At 48.0% G+C, this 22,200-nt stretch overlaps 1 protein-coding gene across 5 annotated transcripts in view; it reads right to left on the bottom strand.

Annotated features, from left to right (window-relative positions):
- Positions 1–22,200, bottom strand: part of CACNA1D (calcium voltage-gated channel subunit alpha1 D) — a 318,247-nt gene that overhangs the window by 26,508 nt on the left and 269,539 nt on the right. For 3 of the 5 annotated variants that reach the window (XM_055382671.2, XM_055382670.2, XM_055382669.2), the window contains 10 exons: positions 17,105–17,149; positions 16,570–16,698; positions 14,228–14,293; positions 12,455–12,546; positions 11,088–11,247; positions 10,405–10,532; positions 10,176–10,272; positions 6,984–7,086; positions 5,445–5,546; positions 176–306 (listed from right to left, as the gene is read on the bottom strand). In XM_055382671.2, coding sequence (XP_055238646.2) covers positions 176–306; positions 5,445–5,546; positions 6,984–7,086; positions 10,176–10,272; positions 10,405–10,532; positions 11,088–11,247; positions 12,455–12,546; positions 14,228–14,293; positions 16,570–16,698; positions 17,105–17,149 — 1,053 coding nt within the window. The remainder of the gene's footprint in view (positions 1–175; positions 307–5,444; positions 5,547–6,983; positions 7,087–10,175; positions 10,273–10,404; positions 10,533–11,087; positions 11,248–12,454; positions 12,547–14,227; positions 14,294–16,569; positions 16,699–17,104; positions 17,150–22,200) is intronic. The other 2 variants (XM_055382674.2, XM_055382673.2) reach the window with 1 other exon arrangement.

The following is a 22,200-nucleotide window of genomic DNA, read 5'->3' as shown; positions in this document are numbered from 1 at the left end:
CACTTACCTTGTGGCCCAGAAATGGCTAGTCCACATTTGGGGGAGTGTGTAGTATCTCAGTTTAAACAAAATCCTTGTGGTACTGCTCAACCATGAATAGGCAGCTCTCTAGTATTTCAAATAAGCTTGTAAAATCGTTAGTCAAAAGAGAAAACAAAATGAGACAACAATTCACCTGTAGGGCAATTGTGGTGTTCTTCGCAGGGTACTTTCCCACCAGTCCTTGTTCTTTCCGTTTCTTGAATTTCCTAAAGTAGTCCTGTATCAGGAAAGTGGCATAGAACTTCCCCACGGTTACCTCATCATCTAAACGGAGAGACCAGACAGAGCTCTCCCGAATCAGCACATTAGACCAAGAGCCTAAACACTTGCTTCTGGCTGGGGCAGGGGCAGGGGCAGAGTGGGGCGGGTGGGCGGTACGGCGCAGAAGGCACCGAGGTCTCAGCATATAACACAGGAGTCTCAAACCAGCAAAAAGCAAGGTTTTGCAAAGCAACTAAGGCTCAAAATTAGTGTCAGTTAAATGAACTGATACTCTAGGTTGCAGAAAATAATATATTTGTTATGAGTTTAATAGAGCAGCATATTAGTAACACTATGAAATGCTGTCTTGGTTATTTACTTAAAATAAAAATTACAAAACAAAAAGAGGCTTCACGGGCCACATTTCACCCCTGTGCATAGGGATTTGCATGTATAACTACCATAAACTTATCAAGGGCAATTAACCATCCAAATCCCGATGTCTCAAGATAGAGACCTAGAAAGGTGACATACATGCTCAGAAGGAGAGGAAGGTTTAGAAAAGTGACTGCAAATTCAGATTTTCATGAGCTCCCCGCCCCCTATTCTCCACCAATAAGCTCCATATACCATTTCTTGGTTTGTAATTCTGAACAGCTCATTTTCTGCACTGTAGTGACAGCTCCAACCAACCTCATAGTTGAGCTGGGCTTATTTTTGCTTTGTTCAGAAACAACCTCCAACGTGTATGGTTGGGGAATCAGAACTCTGCTGATGACTTTAAAGGTGATGCATGAGGCAGAATAGAGGCTCTGGCTGTCTCATGGTAAACCACTTTGGACGTGTAAATGTGCCCCACGGCTCTCCCACGGCTGCTTGCTACCAAATCTTCAGTGTGCTGTGTCTCTTGGGGGTAAAGCTTGTGACCACTTTAGTACTCCGTCCCATGTGTGTGGGGCCATGTGGGGCCCTGGGGGCCACTGACCACAACTTGCAGAGGCTGGAAGGAGGAATGGTTGCTGGTCCAAAGGCTACAGAGCAGCTGGCTTTTAGGCCAGGCCACCCTTGCAAGATCTACATGCTGATGTGGGGGCAAGGGGCTCAACCTCTCTGAGCTTGTGTTCTCATCTGTAAAGTGGGGATAAGCCTCTCAGAGGAGCCGTGAGGATGATGCGGGAGGAAGCAGGGCAAGCACTCAGCCACCTGGCTTAGGCTGTCTTAAGTGCTGGGCACTTGATGATGATCATGAACCCTCAGAGTCCCCTTATTTTAAAATGTGCTGACGGTGGCATCCATTGACATGGATCCTGAAGCTTGATGGGCTGGGGGACAGGGAGAACCATCATCCTTCACTAATGCACCTGGGGTGGGCTTCACTTAGTGCCCATCCAGGAGGTGCTGCCAACATCTTGTGGTCCCCACTGGAGATGCCCGGGCCTCTTTGGGCTGCCTCTCCAGGCTTCCCTGTCAGAAGCCACTCAGTGTTACTGTGTGAGAAGGCTGTCTCAGGTGGTCTGGCCTGGAGAAGTGTTCTGTTCCTTCTAAACCCAAGCTAAGATAGTCCTGGAGTGGTGTAGGGGCCACCCAGGTATAAGCCAAAGACTCTGAGTAGCATGTAAAACATGGTTCCTAATCTGTCTCGGCTTGTCTAATGATGCAAGGTCCATAGGCAAGAAGGCAGGAGGTGAGCAGAGACCACTCAGGTCCTGGTATTTCACCCCTCGCTGTACTCTCCAGCCTCCCCATTTGCTCAGAGTGTGTTTGGAATATCAGCTCTAGCTCTAGCCAGCCCCTACTGTTGGACATCTATAGATGCCAAGCCCTGTGTCAGAAGAATTCCATGTGGGTCTCATAGCCTCTTCACAACTCTGACATGGTGGATCTGCTCACCACCACCCCCTCAACAGATGGAGAGGGCTAAATGACTTGCCCAGCTCAGTCAAGCCGGGACCTTACCACAGGACAGTGTGCTCCTCGAGCCTGGGGTCCTATCCTTCATACCACCTCTCCAGAGATGGCCGTCTCCAGCCACACTGGCTGCTGGGCTTCTTCAGAGCTGCCTCTCACACCATGCAAGTGTATCCCTTTCCCAGGCTGCACACAAAAAGTGGACACACTGTTGTCTGGCTAATGCCTCCAGGGACCCCAGGGAGAGTCTCTGGTGGCCTGCCATGCCACAGCCTTCCTCTATATTCCAGGGCTCTGTGTCTTCTCTGTGGGGCCCAGAAAACGCCCTGGCTCTACCTGAAGAAGACCCACACCTCATTCCACCCTGATGCTTCTAGCAAATACAGGCCTAACTCCGATCTCCCTTCAGCCTCCAGAGTAGAGGCAGACCCACCCAGAGCTCTGCAGGAGAGAACTCAAGGGTCACTTCGTCTTCTCCATTGAGACACTGCGCTAATTAGGAGACTGGGCCCAAGGAAGAGTTCCTAAGAACAAGAAAAGTCAAAGCTACAGCAGGACAGAACAGGAAGGAAGAGAAGGAATGAATACAAGGAGGCCATCTGGGCTCCGGACTGAAAAGAAGGCAATGGAGGCAGCTCAGTGCGCTCTTCAGGGCAAAGGAGCAAAGGATCCAGGTCAAGGATGGAGGAGAGTCCTGGGGAGGAGAGAGAGCTTCTGAAATGAAGAGGAAGGACCCACAAGATGGCAGGGGAAGGCTGAAGAGCAGAGGTGAGAACCTGAGCTGAGAGGCAGAGATGAGGCGGCTCAGCACTGATGGCGAGGGGGCAGCGGAGACCCCCGGGCCACTGGGAGTGAAGCAAGCCTGACATGTATCCACAGATCCACAGCTCATTCCTGATCTCATCATCGGGCTCATGAGGAGCCAGGCCACACCTCACAGCACACTAGCCAAGCCACCTAAGACAAGCATCTGACTCAGTTCTATCACCAGGGCTAAAAGGGGCTTCCTGAGCACCCCACATCTGCCAGTCCCAGCCACTTGGAGTGGAGGCTGGCCTTACTCAGTCTCCTGCTTCTTGACCAGGTGATGGTGTAGGGGATGCTGAGGCCCTCAGCCTCAAGAACTCCACATCTGTTCCCAGAGGGGTATGCAAATATCCTTTTCTAAGTATGCTGTGATGCAGGAAAGGTTGGGGACATGGGCCTACTGGAAGATAAAAGAGGAAAGACAGACAAATGATGAATGTGGAGAACCAAGCCCTGTCCGGCAACTCTTCCAGAGTCTATGCACCAAAGCCTGATGGCCACTGCCTTCAGAACTTCCTTCATGGCCACAGCACTCACATGAGATTCAGCCCGGATAAGCCCTGCACTGGGCACATCACTCAACACAGGCAAGGAGCTTGCAAAGCCTTACATCCCTCCTAAGGCCTCACTTCTCTCTTCTTGTGCCTCACACTGCCTCTCGCTGCCATTGTGGAATAGATTAAAACCTGTCATCCTAAACTCCAATCCATTTTAAGAAATAGAGAGAAAAGGCGAGGTCCAGTTATTGGACCAAGAAAGAAGAAGATTTCTACTCTACTAGAAGTCTGATAAAGCTAAAAGTTGATCAGCTTTTCAAAGGAAGGGAGCTTCGATGGCGAGCTAAATTCTGGACTTTTCTTTTGGTAAAATGAAAAGAAATGAAGTTTCACACTAATGCAAATGACACCCTCCAAGGGCATTTCACGAGGATGGGCATTAATGTGGGAGTCTGGCTGGTTGTGATGAAGGGGGCGTTCCAAGAGAGATGTGAGGTGGAGCGAGGGAGGAGCAGGGTCCTCAGCTCGCAGGGGGAAGGTTTACATAGACAGACATAGCCCACTATTCTGAAGCATGCACCTGTATTTAAAGAAACAATGTAGGGGAATACAGTTGGCAAGAGATAACTCTGATTCCATGCCACCACCCTAAAACAGAATTGCTTCAGAATATTCTGAAAGACTGAGAGGTGAAAGGAATGGAGGCTGCAGAAAAAGCTCAAGCACACTGTTACAATTTTTCAAAAGCAGTTCATCTAAGCCATGCAAGCTCTTGGATGTGCAGCTAAAAAGAAAAGAATGAAAACCAAAGAGTTGTTTTAAATGTGCAGTATCAGTTCTCCTGTGGGAAGCCAGGGTTCTCCAGGTGGGAGGATTTTTGTTTTGTTTTGTTGTTGTTGTTGGTTTGTCTTCCTTTTATCATTTCTTTCTGGGCCATCTTCCCCAGCTTTGAGCCTGTGTCCGTGCCAGCTACGGGTAACCCCTTCAGCAACAAAAGCTCACGTTGCTTCTCCCTTCCTGCTAAGGAGCAGAGCTGGCTGGCATGCTGCTCTGTCTGCACCCCAAGAGCCAGAGCTCATCACCTTCTCAGGGGCAGGGCCTTGGTCACCGTCCTGGCCCGGGTCCTGAAGTCAGCTACTAGACCTGAGCCAGACCAGTCTCGAAAGCTGTGGCGGCAGCGACACTATAAAAGTTTGCTGGTCATGAAACACACCAAAGGCTCATCACATGCCCGGCCCAAGGACGCTACAATGCTGGTGTGGTGGCACTGGGTGAACAGATCCTGCACCTTTAAAACTTGGAAACAGAACAGTCAAAAACAACCACCTCAACGTCTAAGTCCACATGTACTTAAATAAAAATGCAAAGCCAGTATGCATATATATATATATATATATATATATATACACACACACACTGTATGTGTGTATATATATAGATGTTTTTTATATATATAAAAATTTAAAGAAGGTTAGTTATTTTGTGATAAATAACAAAAGGAAATAAGCATGCCTGTTAGTTAAAAGGACATTTTTGGTAATTACGGTAGTAAATTCAGTCTTGATAAGAACATTTCAAAAATACAATTTCCTGAAAGCTGTCTATTTTTCATGGGACATTTTCAACAATATACTGAAGGGTAATTGGAAACTAGTTTTGAATATTTCATTTTGGACAAAAAATATAGGCTTTTCACTTTGAGATCACAATCTTGTCCTCAAACATTAATTCCTCCACCAAAAAGAAAATCCCTGCTCCAGCCATGTGAGTTTTGGTTTTTCACTGAAGCCTCTCCTTTGTCTGGAATGTTCTTCATATTACCCCCAAAATAATCACACCAAATGGCCAAAGGGCTTTCTTTATCAGTTGGCCTTAATGCTCTAAATGATACATAAAGCATTTTGCAAACACTCTCTGGACTTTCTGGAGACACTAGCATTAAAACCAAAGCACTGGCCAAGGACTACTTAGGAAATAGACTGCACTGACCACCAGCTGGAGGGACAACTTGGTCAAGTAATTTCATGCTGGTTTTCTTCCAAATTTTCTTTATCACAGCCCGAAGTTCTTCATTAGCTTGCTCCAGGTTTCCTGGATTCAAAAAACAAAAGGGGAAAAGCAAGCCTCATTTCTGTTCCCCAGCTCCTCCTCTGCTTGCACAGCCTTGTCCCAGCCTGACCTGGATGAACACGCTGCCCTCTGATGGGGCTCCACTCCCACCAGGCTCTCCCCAGTCAGGGGCAAACACACTTCCTATATTCAGCAATAGTGATCATGCCTTCCCAGTGGGAAGTCCCTCCACCATGGGAACAAACATGGTTCACCCTGGGATTCAAGGCCTGTCCCACTCTGATTCCATCCTGCCCTCCCACAGCTGAGACCTACTACTTGCTTTCCATTGTTCCCAACCCAGAATGTCTTTGCGTTCTGCTCTTTCATGGGTTGTTCCAAATCGTACCTCCTTCCTTGAAGATCCAGCCTAAATTTCACCCAAATAAGACTCTCAATTCCTACTATATGTACTCATCCATACAACATAACCTTGGCCTTTTATTATATGAGCTGACACTTGTCTTTTCAACTAACATGTCAGTATAGAGGACCATTCTGCCTTCTGAAGCCCTTAACAATGCTGGCCTGGGGCCAGGTACAGACAAGCATGCTACAAGGCGCCCCTGTTAGTTAGGCTGGAAGAGGCTGGCTTTGCTGGATCAAGTCTCCCTGGGCTCTAGGGTTGTAAGAAGTCACCTGCCTGCACTCAGCATGAGTCCCTTGCTGCCTCCTCTTCCCTCTCCTCCACCCGTGCCTCAGAGAGTCAGCTCTCCTTGAGGTCTCCACCTCCCACCTCCCCCCACCTCCTGGTCACTCCTCAGCCTGTTGCAATCTGCTCTCCATTCCACCTCTGAAGTCACCACTGAGCCAGCTCCAATGGCCACACTCTAGTGCCTGTTTTACCAGGATTTGACCAGGGCTGAGCATGGCTGTGAAGGCCATTCTGGTTTGGTCTCTCAGCTGGGAAGATGCTGATCCCACTATATTTCTCAAGTGCTGACTGTGTGCTAGGCACTGCAAAGGAGTTTTTGCAGACCTCACCTCATTTCATCCTCAGGACCTCCTAGACATCCCCGTATTTCCTTTTTATAGGGAAAGAAACTACAGCTCAGACCAGTGAAATCCCTCACTGCAGGTCATACAACTAGTTAGGGATGGTTGGAGTGAGTTCATTTGTGATGGCTTCGTCTCTGCTCCGATACTCTGCCTGTTTCCCTTGCTATGTAGTAAGCAGTGGTATGAGTCAACTCAAAACATTCTGGGACAAAGTGAAGCATAAAGGAAGGAGATAAAGGATGAGGAAACAGGAGGCAGGGGCCAGCCGGCAAGCCCAGCATGGACATCTTCATTCTACTTGCCAGCCCCTTCCCCAGGGCCTCCCCTTGGCCAAGAAAAGGCCCAGATGAGGAAGGCAAGATGGGATGTGATGTCTCTTTCCTTTCCTGCCATCTTGTCTTGCTGGCAGGGAATGCTCACCTTCGGTCTTGATCTTAAGAGCCGTTCGAACCAAAGCAAACAGGGTTGCATTAAACATGACTGTCCCGTCACTGTTGAGAGGCATGTTCATGGCAACTAATCTCTGTAAACAGAAAGGAAGGTTTCTTTGTAGAATGCAAATGAGTGACCATGACCATATCCTTTTGGATGTTTATTTTCCGTTTATCACTCATCTCTTTTCTAGTCAACCCTCAATTCCATTCAACAGCCATTTGGGGGTACGCATATGATGGTTAATTTATGTGTCAAGTTGACTGGGCCACGAGATGCCAATTTGGTTAAACATGATTTCTGGGTGTGTCTGCGAGGGTTTTTCCAGATGAGATTAGCATGTGAATTGGTAGAGTGGGTAGAGTGAGTAAAGCAATGCCCTCCCCAATGTGGGTGGGCCTCATTCTGTTGCTGAGGGCCCACAGAGAACAAAAAGGTGGGGGAAGATTTAATTCTCTCTCTATAGGCCTGATTAAGCTGGGACATCAATTGTCTCCTGCCCTTTGACTGAGGCTTACATCATGGGCTCCCCTGGTTCTCAGGACTTCACTCAGAGTGGACACCAACACCAGGTCCCCGGGGCTCCAGCTTGCAGATGGCAGACCATGGGGCTTCCCAGCCTCCATGATCACGTGAGCCAATTCCCCACGATAAACCTCTGTGTGTGTGTGTATATATATACACATATATACACACAAATACACACACACACACACACACACACACACACATACATATACACCTTCATATCCATCCTATTGGCTCTGTTTCTCTGGAGAACCCTGATTAATACAACCTACCATTTAGGGGACTCTGGGATGACAAAGATCAAAGGTTTAGTCATGAAATATAAATGTTAACACGCAGATGACGTGTTTTGTTTTTTAAACCATGAAACTTCACTGTTCAAGCAGTCTTCTCCTTTTTTTCATTAATCTCAATGGACATCTTAGGGTCAGACCTCCATTCCAGGCACATTGTTTTTGTTTTGTTATGTTTTTCTAGAGATGAGGTCTCACTTTGTTGCCCAGGTTGGTCTTGAACTTCTGGCCTCAAGGGATCCTCCTGCTTTGGCCTCCCAAAATGTTGGGATTACAGGTGTGAGCCACCGTGCCCGGCTCCAAGCATGTTTTTAAAGCTGTTGTGAGGGTTAAAGGAAGTAAAATACAATGGGCTAGGCACAGGGCCTGGGACTTAGGTTCTCAACCAACAGGATCCATTACTATTCCCAACCCAGGGAATGTCCTTCAGACCTTGCCTAGTTAGACCATCATGTACATCTTGTGGCATTTTGCATGAGCCTATGTGGCTTCTCCCAGGCTTTGGTCTTTCAGAGCAGGATCCATGCTCCCCACTCCTCTTCTATATCCTGATCCCTTTAACACCAGCAATGAGAGTTGGAGGGGGTTTGGGTGAGGTACACCCTCTCTGGACCCCAGTCACTTCAACCTGTAAATGCAGATGACATGCCCAATGGATGGGAACTTGCAAGGATTAAAGGACTCACGGACACAAAGAGTTTTGTGTGAGGCACATGGCAAGCACTAAATTAATGGTGATGTTGATAATATTTAAAAACTTCTTATTTTTCATTAACAGCATGTTCCAAAAAGAAAAGATTTTCTTTCTCTTCCATATTGATGATTTGGAATCTTGTGTCTGCATAGTCCATCCCACCCAAATTCCTAGTCCTCCTACCAACCCCTGGCCCCCTCTTCAAAACCAGCACAGGCAGCCAGGGAACCCTGGACATTTGTTCACTTTTCCTGGCAAGTTCCTGAGTCAGCAAAATGGATGACTGTGCCTCAAGGACATTTGAAAGCTTTATGTAAAAGGGTCTGGAAATTTAAACACAAGACGACATCAGTGAACTGGATCCCACACTGTTCTTGGAAAGCAGAAAAGAGGCCAGTACTGGGAAGTTTATGGAAAAAAAAAGTCAAGCTCTGTTTCAATATCCAGAGTCCGGCCCGAAGAGAGGCAAGGACCCTAAGGACTTGCCTAGAAGGCTTTCTGGATTTTCAGGGCAGGGAACATGAGTCTGGCTCAAGGGATTTCTTTGAGAGTCTGAAACATATTTTAGACTCTGTTCTGCTACCTTGGTTTCTGTCTAGAGCTGGCTCAGCATCCTGGAGTGGTAAAAACGCCTGACCCCAGGATCTCCTTGGATCCATGAGGAGCAAGAACTAGTTGCTGTGCAGACTGTATAAATTTCTAGAAGGCAGAGTTTCAAGAGGCAAATCTTGCATTTTCCTTGAAAAAGGAAAATATTTTTTGTTGCTGCAACAAATGTAAGGTGCTACACCGTGAGTTGTGTGGAAGGAAAAGTCTCACTGAGGGTTCCTGAGAGCGTGCTCTGGCATGGAAACACAGAACTGCGCTGCAGTGGGAGATCTGCATCCATCCCGGAGAGACTAGAGCCTAGTGTGCCAGCAAAGGGGCCCCATTTCCTGTGGTGGCCACAAAGCTCTGTAGCAGAAGGGACGTGTGGAACACAGAGCACCATGTCCCCCAATGCCGAGGCTGGGAGATGTGCTCTCCTAGCACTCCCCCTCCGCTCACCCAGGCCACCAAGTCCTCCCCACTCCACATCCTAAGTGGATCTCCAAGCGACTGCTCCTATCTCTTCCCACTTCTGCTGCCTTCGTTCTGGCTCTCCTGGTTGATCCCCCTGCCTCAGGTCTACTTCTCCATTGCCAACAGCCAACTTCCTAACATGGGAACCTGAAATTCACGTTTCCTCCCCATTCTCCTGGACCTCAGCAGGACAGAGAAGGCTCAGCTTGTACCTGGGGCCTTCTGACTTCCTCTTATGTCCTAGCCAAAGGATGACCCAATGGCTCACCCTTTGCTATTATGATGTCCATTCTCCTGCCTCCTTCTGAGCCCTCCCTGCCTCTGACAAACTCCTGTGTTCCTTCTGGACCTGACTGAAATGTCACCTTCCCTACCATCCACCCAATGACAAATTACAGAATTCCCTTCCTCTTCTGATGGTTCCTGACAGGGTGTCCAAAGAGTTACAAATCTGAGAGTTCCCCAGAGGTAGGAACCACATATTATTCATTGCTGCATCCCTAGCAACTGACAGAAGGCCTGGCTGTGTCACTTAACAAGTGTTTGTTAAATGAAGCAAGCTTCTACAAGACAGGCTGTTGGACACGCACGCAGGACACTCACCTTGCACGCTACTCTGTGTGGACATAACTTCCCAAACCCCAGGGGAGGCTGGATGCGTCGAAGCAGAGTGACCACATCAAGGTGTTTTATCCTTCCCCTGGAAGTAAAATACAATGTAACGTCCAGGAACAGTACCAGCTGGCCCGAACTTTCAGTCCACTCCACAAAAATCACAGCTGACATTTCAAAATCCACCCACACAGGCCAAATCAAATATTTTTCAACCTACTTTGCCTCAGGGTCATATTCTGACCATATTCTTTTGAATTCATCTAAATGGTGAGGCCCCAAAATAGACCAGTCCCGGGTCAGATAGTCGAAATTATCCATGATGACAGCCACAAACAGATTGATGATCTGAAAAAGCAAATAGGAAAGGAAGAACTTCAGCTGCAGCTGGATTGCATTAGAACTGAGCACAGGCTTTCTAATGACATGGACATGAAACATGGGAACCCATGTCTCCAAGAGAAGTTGTAAAAACTTTCTATTTGGAGAATGTTTAAGAAAAGAGTGTGATTCGAGCTTTCTGGAATGGCTTTAATTAAGTCCTGGGGAAGGAAGGCCTTCTGAAACACATTGCAGTTTTATAATTTCATTATCACCAAATAATTCACACTCTTAAGTCACCACCATATGCACTGGCTTTGAAATTTTAGAAAGGAACCCTAAGAAGCTAAGGTGATTGGTAATCGCTCCAAGCCTATTAGTGAGCACCAAATCTCTGCTTACAAAGGTGGCGGCAGTGACACACGCCTGGTTAAACAAAAGCCCTCAACTGCCAAGTGGAGTCCAGAGTGCTCATCCACATCAATTGTCCTCAGGCGATGGGACAGGGCAAGGCCACTTGTGTGAACGCTGACTGCTACATAAGCATCTGTAAATTGAGGGGGAGCTATGTTGCTCACTTACCAGAAATGCACAGAGCATGTAAAAACTGATGAAATAGACAATGGCAAAGTTGCTCCCACATGTATACTCCTCCCCGGGGTTGTAATCTGACTCAGGGTCACAGAGCTTCCCTGGGAGACAGGCCAGCATGATCTCCTGCCAGGCCTCACCTGTTGCACACCTTTTTCAGATGAAGAACAAAGGGGCTTTAGTGGGGGAAAGAAGGAATTTGAAGCTTAGATCTTAGGGGAGAAAAACTCATAATTAGAGCAAAACCTAAGTCATTTGAAGAAAATCCAATTTGAATTAATGGAAATGTGAAATTCCTACTGATTGTCACGTGCAACTTATCACAGTAACTGGAGGTCCTGTTGCAATTCCCTTGGATTTACAGCCATCATCTGACGCAAGCGCGCTAACTGTCTGCGTATAAATGGATGCTTGTTTTTGTGTCTTCTCTACTTTAAACATTTGTATAATTAACAGTAATGAATTATTATTATTATTTGAGACAAGGTTTTCCTCTGTTGCCCAGGCTGGAGTGCAGTGGTGTGATCTTGGCTCACTGCAGCCTCGACCTCCTGGGCTCAGCCTCCCCAGTAGCTAGGACTACAGGCAGTTGCCACCACACCTGGCTAATTTTTGTATTTTTAGTAGAGTCAGGGTTTTGCCACGTTGCCTGGGCTGGTCTCAAACTCCTGGGCTCAAGCGATCCACCCACCTCAGCTTCCCAAAGTGTTGGGATTACAGGCGTGAGCCACTGCACCTGGCCTATTGATTATTTTTAATGACCAAAATACTTAACAACTTAAGTCTCTGTTCAATTTTGTTGAAGGCAGAGTTGGAAACCACCTAACTTGCAAATGACTTGTCAGTCACTAGAGTCATTAGAAATACTTCATGATCTCTAGAAAGTTTTCTCACTATGAGGGCAGCTTGTTTTACAAAGTTAATTAACTGACATTAAAAGCAATCCCAAAAAATTTGAAATCATACATCTTAGGATGTTCCCCACTGGCTGTGCAAAAGGCCTTGACGTTTTTGCTAAGTTTCTGTCTTCCTGGTCGTGTTTAAGTGCATGCCTCCATGCATAAACATACATCCTACAATTTTTCAGGTGGCCTAAGTAGCCCTACTAACTCCCAAATGAATAAACCTTATGCCAGCCACAATCGGGATTACCACAGGAGTTTTAACAATCCAGCAAAATTCCTGTGTTTGAAATGCTAGGGTCTGTGTTTAAGAATACAAAACAAACAAAAACAAAAAGCCATCACCATCAACTGGGAAAGGCACACTGCTTTAATAACCCGTGTCCTCCGTCCCTCTGGACCCACACCTAGCGGACCCCCCTGCCCAGAAGCACCCCCCAAGCCAGTTGCAGTCACCTGAAGAGCAGCAGTACCGCCTGGGGAAACGTCTGGAAGTTATTGTTCCTATTGATCTGGTTGTTATCTCTCATGGCAACTTTCCCAAACATCTAGGTGGAGAAGTTGTCAGGAAAAAGAGAATAGATTTCGTCATGCAAAAAAATCCATACGTGAATTTAGAACTAACTCAGGTTTGATCTTTACCAGCTAGGGTTTTCTCGTGGTACCTGGCACTTCACTCATTCAAAAAAGATCTGCCAGGCACAACCATGTGCCAGGCAGCAGGTTACACACTGGGAACGTGGTGCTCTAGAGGGGCACGGTCTCACATTCGAGGATCTCCCCTGGGGGAGACACAAAGGTAGCCAGGCAACATCAAACCCCAGTGATGATGCTGGGGTGGTCCAGACACACAGGGAAGCGTGAGACAGGCTCATCTACTGAAGGCTCGGGGGCTGGGTCAGGGAAGGCCTCTAGGGGGAAGTGACATGTAAACTCAGAACTGAAAGATACATCAGGTGATAAGAAAGGCGTAGAGTGTTTCGGATGGAGGGAGCACCATGTGCATAGGAGCAGGGTGACAGCATAGATACCGAGGGAATGAAAATAACATGTATGATGAGCAGACAGATAAAAGACCAGGCTGGAGACAAGGGCAGGAGGCAACAGGCAGGGGTTGTGAGCCCCGGGCAGAAGAGTGGGCTTTATCTTCAGGGCAATGGGAAGGTACTGAAGAGCTTTACTTGTGAGATTTAGGAAGCAGACTGACATTCTAGAGAAATCTGCAGATGCTTACAAACGCCTGCTGGGTGAATCTGGGGTTGTGTGTGCCATGCAGCTTGCAGTTCTGAGATGGCTCTTTTTTATGAGAACATATGTGATAAAAGACCTTCCAGGGCACATAGCACCACGTGCTGCTGAATCACAGAGGCTCAAGTATGCTGACTTCTGTTTCATAACTCCTGGTAAGATTCCCAGAGATCTGCAAATGCTTCTATGCTTTCAGGATTTAAAAAAAAAAAAAAAAAAAGCACTACCATTTCTCTGCCCCAAAAATCATAGAATCACTTTACTTCTTTCTCACTTACATCCCTCCTTTACCTGAAAGACAGCACCTGCACATGTGGAGAATCTGCAAGGAGCCTGCCAGCAGAGATCTACAGACACCTGGGCTCTTCGACTGCCTCCATTCTTAGACTAGGCTGCCTCCCTCCACCCACAACCCATCCCACCGCCCACTTGATGTTAGGGCTCCTCTGTGAGGGAGGCCCAGTCCCTTTCCCATGCCCAGGAGGAACTGGGTAACAGGGTGCAGCCCCTCTGCTTGGGTCACAGAAGAGCCCAGTTTCATGCCTCTTTTTAAAGGTGAGCTACTAAAGCACAACAATGGTCACAAAAGGCACTTGGCTCAGCACCAGCCTTCTGTTCCCACGACGGCTCAGCACAGACTGAAAAGACCCACGAGGGGCTACTTGCTTCTCTCTTCAGTCTTAGCATCTGGAAATAGTTAGTTTCAAGTGAATTTCACTTTGTTATGATAAAGCATAATTCTTCTGCCATGACATGTAATTTTTCCTGGTGCATTCTAACCTCTCCGTATTCATCTGAGCCTGGGCCTCCCCTGGAGCTCTCTACTAAGCAGCTGTGTCTTTCTCGTCTTCCTAGGCTTCAGCAGAGGCATTTGGCTGAAAAATCACAATGCTTCTACTTCACTTGGTCAGGGTACATCTTGCCACAGATTTGGGGCTACCCACTGAAAGGGCCCCTGAGGGCGAGATGGCTGGAGCTTACCTGCATGCCAATGACCGCATAGATGAAGAACAGCATGGCTATGAGGAGGGCCACATACGGGAGCGCCTGGGAGAGAAAAGGCACTTGGCTCAGCACCAGCCGGCTGTCCCCGTGACGGCCCGGCACAGACTGAGAAGACCCATGAGTGGCCACATGCTTCCTTTCTATTCCACGTGTTACCGTGAAAGAATATCGACAGTGAGGAAGAACCGTTTAAATCCCAGCCCTGCCCAACTACTTTAGTCCTGAAGACACCATCACATGCACGCCCAGTGTTACAATATTACAGGCAGGATGTGCTTTCCATGGTCATTAACCCTGTAGCCTAACCCTAAACATTTTCAACACAGACACATAACTCTCATAATTCTTAAATTCATTACTGGATTTTTTGGGTGAAATTATAATTGATCAAACCATTCCAGAACACTGGACACTTAGAGTACTTCCACTTTCTTTTGTGGGTATGTTTTGGGGGGCGGTATTGTAGATAATGTTGCAAAGGAATATCTTTATGCAAAATCACCTTGCTTCTGCTGAAGTATTTCCTTAAGGTGAAGTCTTAGGAGTGGAATTACTGGGTCAGAGGGGAAGGACCACTTTCTGGCTGTGGCTGTAGAATGCAAAATACCTCTCTTAAGATGTACACCTTCTGAAAGAACTGCTAAGTTGGGGGGCTGGGCCAGGGAAGAAAAGGAGTGAGCTGGGGGGTCGCCAAGCGTGGCTCCCTTCACAAACACCAAATACAAGTACGAGTGTCTGACAGAGCCCCCATCCTTTCACTGAATGTCAACTGCTGTCTTACCTCATCACATGTGACCAACACGTCTACCTGCACAGGGTGCCCAGAGTGTTAGGCTGAATTCTGGGAACACACGCTTAAAGCACCTGCTTTCTCTACTATCTGAGAGAGCTTGTCAGAAAGTCAGTGGCTCACAGGTGCTCAGCCACCTTCAGACCTGTGCCAGCTGTTAACCTGTGCCTGCCAGCCTGGCCCTCCCTGCAGCTGGACTGCTCAGCAGGGTCCCACAGAGTTCGTTTCAGGCTTTCCTCAACATACCTACGTGCATTTTCTTCCTAGATTGCCAAATGTTTAAGATTTTTGTTTGCACAGTGTCTCTGCTTTTATGAACTGCTGCTCTGGAACATGACTTTCTTCTCTGTGGCAGATTGAATCTTTAAGAATTTCTTTAAAAAGTGAGATAACATTACCTCTGAATTATCTATTTTTATAGCAGTTTGTTCCCAAGTTTTGGTACTTTAAATGAATAATAACTGTCGAGGATTCTGTGCCTTAGCAAGTTCAAGGCTCACCTGCCTGAGGCCCCCACTCTACCTTCCTCCAACATCATTCTCCCCAGCAGGATCTGTGACTTCCCTTGTGAGTGCCTGCACCACCCCCCTTGCTGTCCCTTCTCCCTTTTACCTGTGAAAATCCCATCCACTAGGGACAAATGCTTACTGGGAGGGTAAAACTGGTTACCCCAGGGGTGGGTGAGGGCCAAGTTTGAAATTTCTCTTTATATATCTTTAGACAGCTTCATTTGTTATTGTAAACATTTATAACTTTTGAATGAAAGTAGTCAAATAATTTAAAAAATGAAGATGCAGGATTCACTTTCTAATGCTTGTAGATATCCACAAATTCCCTACATGGGTCCACCTTTTACTAAGAATCTATATTTCCCACACCTTCTCTTCCAAATGGAATCAGTCCAGAAGGCTAGAATGTCTGGGGCAGGGTACTGGCAGGTACGGGAAAAGCTGGTTCTACTTGGGAAAGTCTAGAACTGAGCTGTACCAGCCTGGAGAATCAGAGGTGACAAATGAGACATGGTGTATGCCCAAACATCCCGAACTCTGTGACCCTTCCAGGTGCAGGATAACCCAGTGATAGTGCGCTGGCCCAGGTGGTGGTTTCTGATTTGTATCTAGACTAGCCAACAGACAGCACTGTTGTAGCCTTATGAGGAAAAGGTGTCAGAGAGAGGCTGTCGGGCTTCCAGGCAGTCTGCTGGGACCTGGCACTCACCACCACCACCAGGCATCCCGGGGGCACTGCAGGGCTGCAGGCCCCACACCTCTCTCAGTCTTGGAAATGCTACAGATCTCTCAGCTACGGATCCTTCCTGCTTTCTCTTCTGTTTCCTTTAGGCAAGTAATCCCATGTGATTAACCCAAGAAATGCTGATTTGGGTCTCTCCAGCATTCCATGTTTTCTATTGATTTAGGTCCACAGAGTGGCCACACAGGGGGAGCCTGGGTCCTCTAGGATGGGGACAATCACTGACTTACATATGATCTTCAAAGACAAAGAGAGAAGTCCTTGGCATGGCTCTTACCTGAAAGGACTTAATAAAAGTCCACAGCAATGTCCGGATGCCTTCCCCCCTGCTGAGAAGCTTCACCAATCGCATCACTCGGAAAAGACGGAAAAAGGTGATGGAGATTCTATTGCTCTCTTCAGAGTTCTGAAGGGTTATCATGGAGAGGTCAAACCCAATGGAAAGTAGAACATGCAACACTTTCAGAAAAACAGCAACAGATGCAAAGGTGACAGAGGTAAGAACTGAAGATGTGATTCTAGGGCCTTTTCATCTTAAAAAGCATGATATGAAAGGAAGAGTTACATGCTAACAACATAGAGCTTGGAAAACTGCGTCCACACAGCACATGCATGTCCACGTATTCTACTGTGTTAGAGGAGAACACTGGGCTGGTCAAGAGTACTGGACACTGATGATGAACGCAAACCACTGCAGACACTGTTCTGGAAGGACAATCATGGAGAATACAGAAAAACCAGTGGAAAACTCGACATGGTCAAATAAACTTAAGGAAAAGGCCCAGCCCCTGGGGACTAGTCACTGATCTTACCCCAGGTGTAGCAGTTGGGACAGGGACATTTTCACTTTCAGTTGGCTTTAAGAAATCAAAGATTGAAAATGGATTAATGAACCAGGAAGGAGTCAACGGTTCCGGAGAGCATTTTCCCCTTTAAAAAAATGTGTGGTTCCCGTCTTTGGACACCACACCTGCTCCCTCCCTGAGAAAATACCAGTGGCTCTCCTTGGAGGTGGACTTGAGGGCAGGCAGCCATGGACATGGGCATGGACACAGTACCACTTTCTAATTCACATTTGAGGACATGCTGTGCCCGGGCTGACAGGCATCCAGTAAAGGCAGTGCTGCAAGACCTCAACAGATGCAGAGTGTGCCCCCGCTTCTCGCGAGGAGGCTAGTTCTCTTGGCTTAGTCAGGGCTGTGGGTCTCAGGAACTAACCGCTCTGCAGCAGGCCTCCTAGCCCCAAGGAACAGAATGTCTCTAGCAGAGGGGCAAGCAGTGGTGCCTGCCTGCGGGCCACAAACCCCCTTGGACCACACTCTGTTCCTATGAGACTAAACGCCTGGGTGGTGTATGTCTGACAACAGCCTCTTAGGCAGGGCTGCTGAAAAGCTGGACAGACTGAGTCAGGGCGAGGAGGAGAGAGGCAGGCTTCCCTACAGAAACACCCCGCTGCCTGCCCCACAGCTCAGACAGCTTTCACATAAGATGGAGTGCAGGTCCGTATGAGTCTTTGGAAGAAACAGTGGAGGACCAGCTCCCCTGTGGTTCAGCAGCTCCACCTCCTCCAGGGTCTGGCTGTGCTCCTGTCCCTCGGCCCCAGGATGCAGAATCTGTAATGACTGGTGCTTACCTGCCCCCAAACCCCCACCCCAGGGAGGGCAGGGGCCTTGCCTCACTCCACTCCGTGCCCAGCATGGTGCCTAGCACTACCTGAGTGTTCAGAAAGTGTCTGAGAGAACACAGAGGAGTTGGAAGCAAACTCCAGCCAGCACCAGGAGGCATCTTTACATTAAACAGCAACAGTCAGCGGAACCAGAGCCAGCATGTGCCAGCCTCTCTTTTCCCCTCAGTGGTGTCACCAGGAGCCGACAGAGAGAAATGAGGCTCTTCCGGTTAGGGGCTTCAAGGACGCTTTCTGTACAGTGTGTCTGCAAAGTTAAGGGACATGTGTACACATCTGGATGTGCTCACTTCTCGAGGGCCTCCTCCCTGGGGATCTGGGGAAAGGTAGAGCTCAGTTCTGAAGCCTCTCTAGCATCAAGGGCTACCTCCTGAGACCAAAGGGAAATTCTACAAAGTTCACAGAAAATAAGGGGTTTCAGCATATCACAGAAAAACTGAAAGTCAGTAATGTGACAATGAACCCAAGAGGAACAGGTTCTGACAGAGTTTAAAAGGGGTCCTTGCTTCTCCTGGGATGCCGAGAATGGGAACTCTGCCACAGGTTTATCAAAAACCCAGGATTGCTATTTTTATTTCCCTCTTCTATTAGTTCATCTCAAAAGAAATATCAGCTCCTTAAAGGGACAGACAATGTTTTTCAACTTAAGACCTTAACAAATGAAGGAACTAATTTTTTAAAGTTCTCATCATTTTCCACATCATTCTCACTAAGGCTGTGCACAGGAAGGTTCCACTCTTCCCTGTCTGGCTGGAGTGTGGGGTGTGAGTGTGCATGCTAAGTGTGCCTGCATGTGCACCTCTGCTTGCCTGTGTTCAGGGGACCAGGCAGTGTGCACAAGAGAGACGGCTCTACAGTTATCCTTCTGAAACATGCACGACTTATGTATCAGACCTGCAAGACAGTAAGGGGCCTGTTGGTCAGGGAAGACACTCCTGGCCACAGTCTGGCCTAAGACCCTCCTGCGGGCCTCTCCCTATTCTGCTTCAAGTCTGATAGGCCATCCACGGCCCCCTTCCTTAGAGTTTGTGAAAGTCAGCAACCGAACTGAATTGCGAAGTGTACATCTCTTCAACTGATATCTTTGAAACTGACAACCTATGGACTATGAACTTCAAACCATGAATATTCTGTTTAAAAGAACAAAAGGGAAGAGGAGACAGCATTTGTAAAGGGAGAGGGCAGCACAACATGCGAGGGAGGGAGGAAGGAAAGAGCAAACAGCACACCAGGCTTCATGCACCCTCAGTGCGCCTGTGACACCTCCCCTCCCACCACGCACCACTGGGCATGGGGGGCTGCTTCAGGGGAGGATGTGACTGGCAGCCCCGGGGGGACAGTGCAAGTTGCCAAAATATTTTACAAATTTAAAGAACCCTGAGGATGGCTTTGCCCAAATGACAAATGTCAGCCCAATGAAAAGGGCAGGCCAGCTCTCATACTAGCCTGAACACTAAAACCACCTGCGGATCTTTAACAAAATCTCTGAAGCCCAGGTCCCACCCCAGGGATTCTTACTTAATGGATCTGGGACATGTCTGCATGTTGGGAATTTTATTTTGTTATTTTTTTTTTTTTTGAGATAGAGTCTCCCTCTGTCACCCAGGCTGGAGTGCAGTGGCATGATCTTGGCTCACTGCAACCTCTGCCTACAGGATATCAGCAATTCTTCTGCCTCAGCCTCCAGAGTAGCTGGGATAACAGGCGCCCGCCACCATGCCTGCCGAATTTTTTGTATTTTCAGTAGAGATGAGGTTTCACCATGTTGGCCAGACTGGTCTCCAACTCCTGACCTCAGGTGATCTGCCTATCTCGGCCTCCCAAAGTGCTGGGATTACAGGCATGAGCCACTGCGCCAGACCTGCATGTTGGGAATTTTAAAAGCTCCTTGGTGATTCAAATGTGCTGCCAGAGCTGAGAACTCCAGTCCTGGGCCAGGGTAAAGCTGGCCCGAGTAGTTAACAGGTGGCCTATACCAGCTAATGCCCTTTAGATCTCGAGCGGCCATACAGAGTGGGGTCACTAGAAAAGCCCACTCAGGCTGCTGTGGCTGAACAGTGGGTTCTTTTTGGGTTGATGAGGGAACAGTACACGGATGCAGAGAGAGAGATTAGACTCCATCCCCATCTTCCCTACAAGGGATGGAGGAGGCTTCAACATGAAGGGAACTGGTGGAGCTGGAACGCAAGTGGGCTACGCTATGCTGGACACCCCTAGAGGACACCAGACTGGGGAAGGACTCTTCACTAGGTAGCTTTCCAAACACAGCCACAAGGGGCTGCTAATCAGTTTTCAATAAGCGGAATTCCAGTGTCACCTCAGGGCTTGGACAAGGCAAACTTGGCAGTTCCTTCCCACCCTAAGATGTCACATTCTTCAGCTGGGAACCCTACAGGAGACAGCCCCTTAGCCTCAGGAGGCCGGACTACATGTCAGGGTCCAGAAAGCTCCTTAGATTCCTGGGGCTCTGCTGATGTTCCCTCGAGCCTCTTCCTACAGGGCTCTCAAGCAGGCTCTTACCACATAGGCTCTGGGGCAGCCCCCTGCAACTGTGGAAGTCAAAAAGACCCTGAGGTTCCCAAGTGAAATCAATGAAATCAGTCCATTTCATTTTCTGTATTAATTTCTATCTGTGCTTGGAAGAGCTGAGAGGATGCAGCTTTCTAATTCAGATAGGAAGCAAACCAGCATCCCAGAACAGCTGGGCCAGGTAACCCGAGGCATTGCGGAGAAGCCAGTCTTCCCTCTGACTATTTCTGAGCTCACAGGTAACACCTCTGGGAGGAGGGCTTCTTTATTTGGGGTTGCTGGGTCTGTGTCCACAACCCAGTGCCCAGCTGAGCTGGCTCCTGGGAAAGGGTTCACATATGAAATGGGGGACTACACAACCTTACTGTGGGGTCAGAAAAAGAAGATGAGTGAGACTGTCAGCCACCTGGTCCAAACAGCATACCTTAAAAGGCAGGGACCATTCCTGGATCTCTGAGAGTGAGCTCCCTAATGACTTTTTACCTGCTCCTTCAAAGTAAGTAATAATAAGGCAGATATGGCTTCTAAACAAGTGTTTTGCCTCCCAGACACTAATGATAATGAGAAGAGACAAATGTCAGTGACAGCCATCCCTGGGTTAGGGACAATATGTTGCTGGGTCATTTCATCATTCAAGGAACAAACAGGCATCAAAGAGGGATGGAGCAAGAGGGAGCCCAGCAGTCACAGTGTATCATTTTAGCAGCCTGGTGAGGTTAGGACCAAATGTGATGGAGATAAGTCCATGAGTGCTGCCAAACCAGGAACGGAGCGGGGTGTGGGGACATGGGAGGGGGACAGTAGGATGAAGCAGGCTGGTGCACGCGCAGGCAGGACCATGCAAAGGACTACCCAAAACGCTTTTGCAAAGAATACAAATGCAGGCTGGATTCAATCATTTCTCAGCCAGATCACTCATTCTGGAAGACTATGTTGGCAAGTCACAGAGCCAAGTGTGACTGACCAAGATGGCCCCAGGCTGGAGATGACAATCTATGGGATGGGGAACAATTTAGATGATTGCAACCAATCCTTAGCACGTCCTGTGAAGCGCAGTGAAAACCAAAGGTGGAGAGGCCAAAAACAAGCACACATTCTTCAGAAGTGCTTTGCTTTAAGGACTTCACCGTATATATGCTTATATATACTTGCCGCTACAATTTTCTAAAAATAAAACCAACATGAAAATCAATTAGGCAACAGAAAAGAAAGATCAACAGAGTTTGGGGAAGAGAGCATGGCAGGTTAAACATTGCAAACAATGATGACTTATGGCAGCTACAAGCAGCCAACGATGAACCAAAGGTGTTCACGCCCAGCTGACAGCTGACCCCTCAGCTCAGGGGACAAGGCCACCAAGGATGTGAGGTGCACTGCTCCCCAGGGGAACTACATGTGGAGGGGAGTGGGGTGTCAGAACCAACAGTCCCACTGTCATGTATTTACACCAGAGGTTAAGGACACCCAGTCCTTTTTTATCTTTGTGCCTCCCCACAGCCTAGCCCAGAGCCTGTAAAGTGATGGATGCCCCGTGAATGTGTGTTGAAAGATGGAATAAATGTGAAGGTGGCCTTGAGCATCCCCTCTGTTCCAAGGCCCAGCAAGGAGACACTGAGATTTCTGAAGATGGTGTTCTGCTGGCCTGGGGTAGGGAACTGGCATTGCCATGGCTGAGGAATATATCTGGTCTCGGGC

Source organism: Gorilla gorilla, chromosome 2 (assembly GCF_029281585.2).
Source record: "Gorilla gorilla gorilla isolate KB3781 chromosome 2, NHGRI_mGorGor1-v2.1_pri, whole genome shotgun sequence".
NCBI classification, from domain to species: Eukaryota; Metazoa; Chordata; class Mammalia; order Primates; family Hominidae; genus Gorilla; species Gorilla gorilla.
Note: the sequence above shows the minus strand (reverse complement) of the source record. Positions and strands in the feature narration are given on the sequence as shown.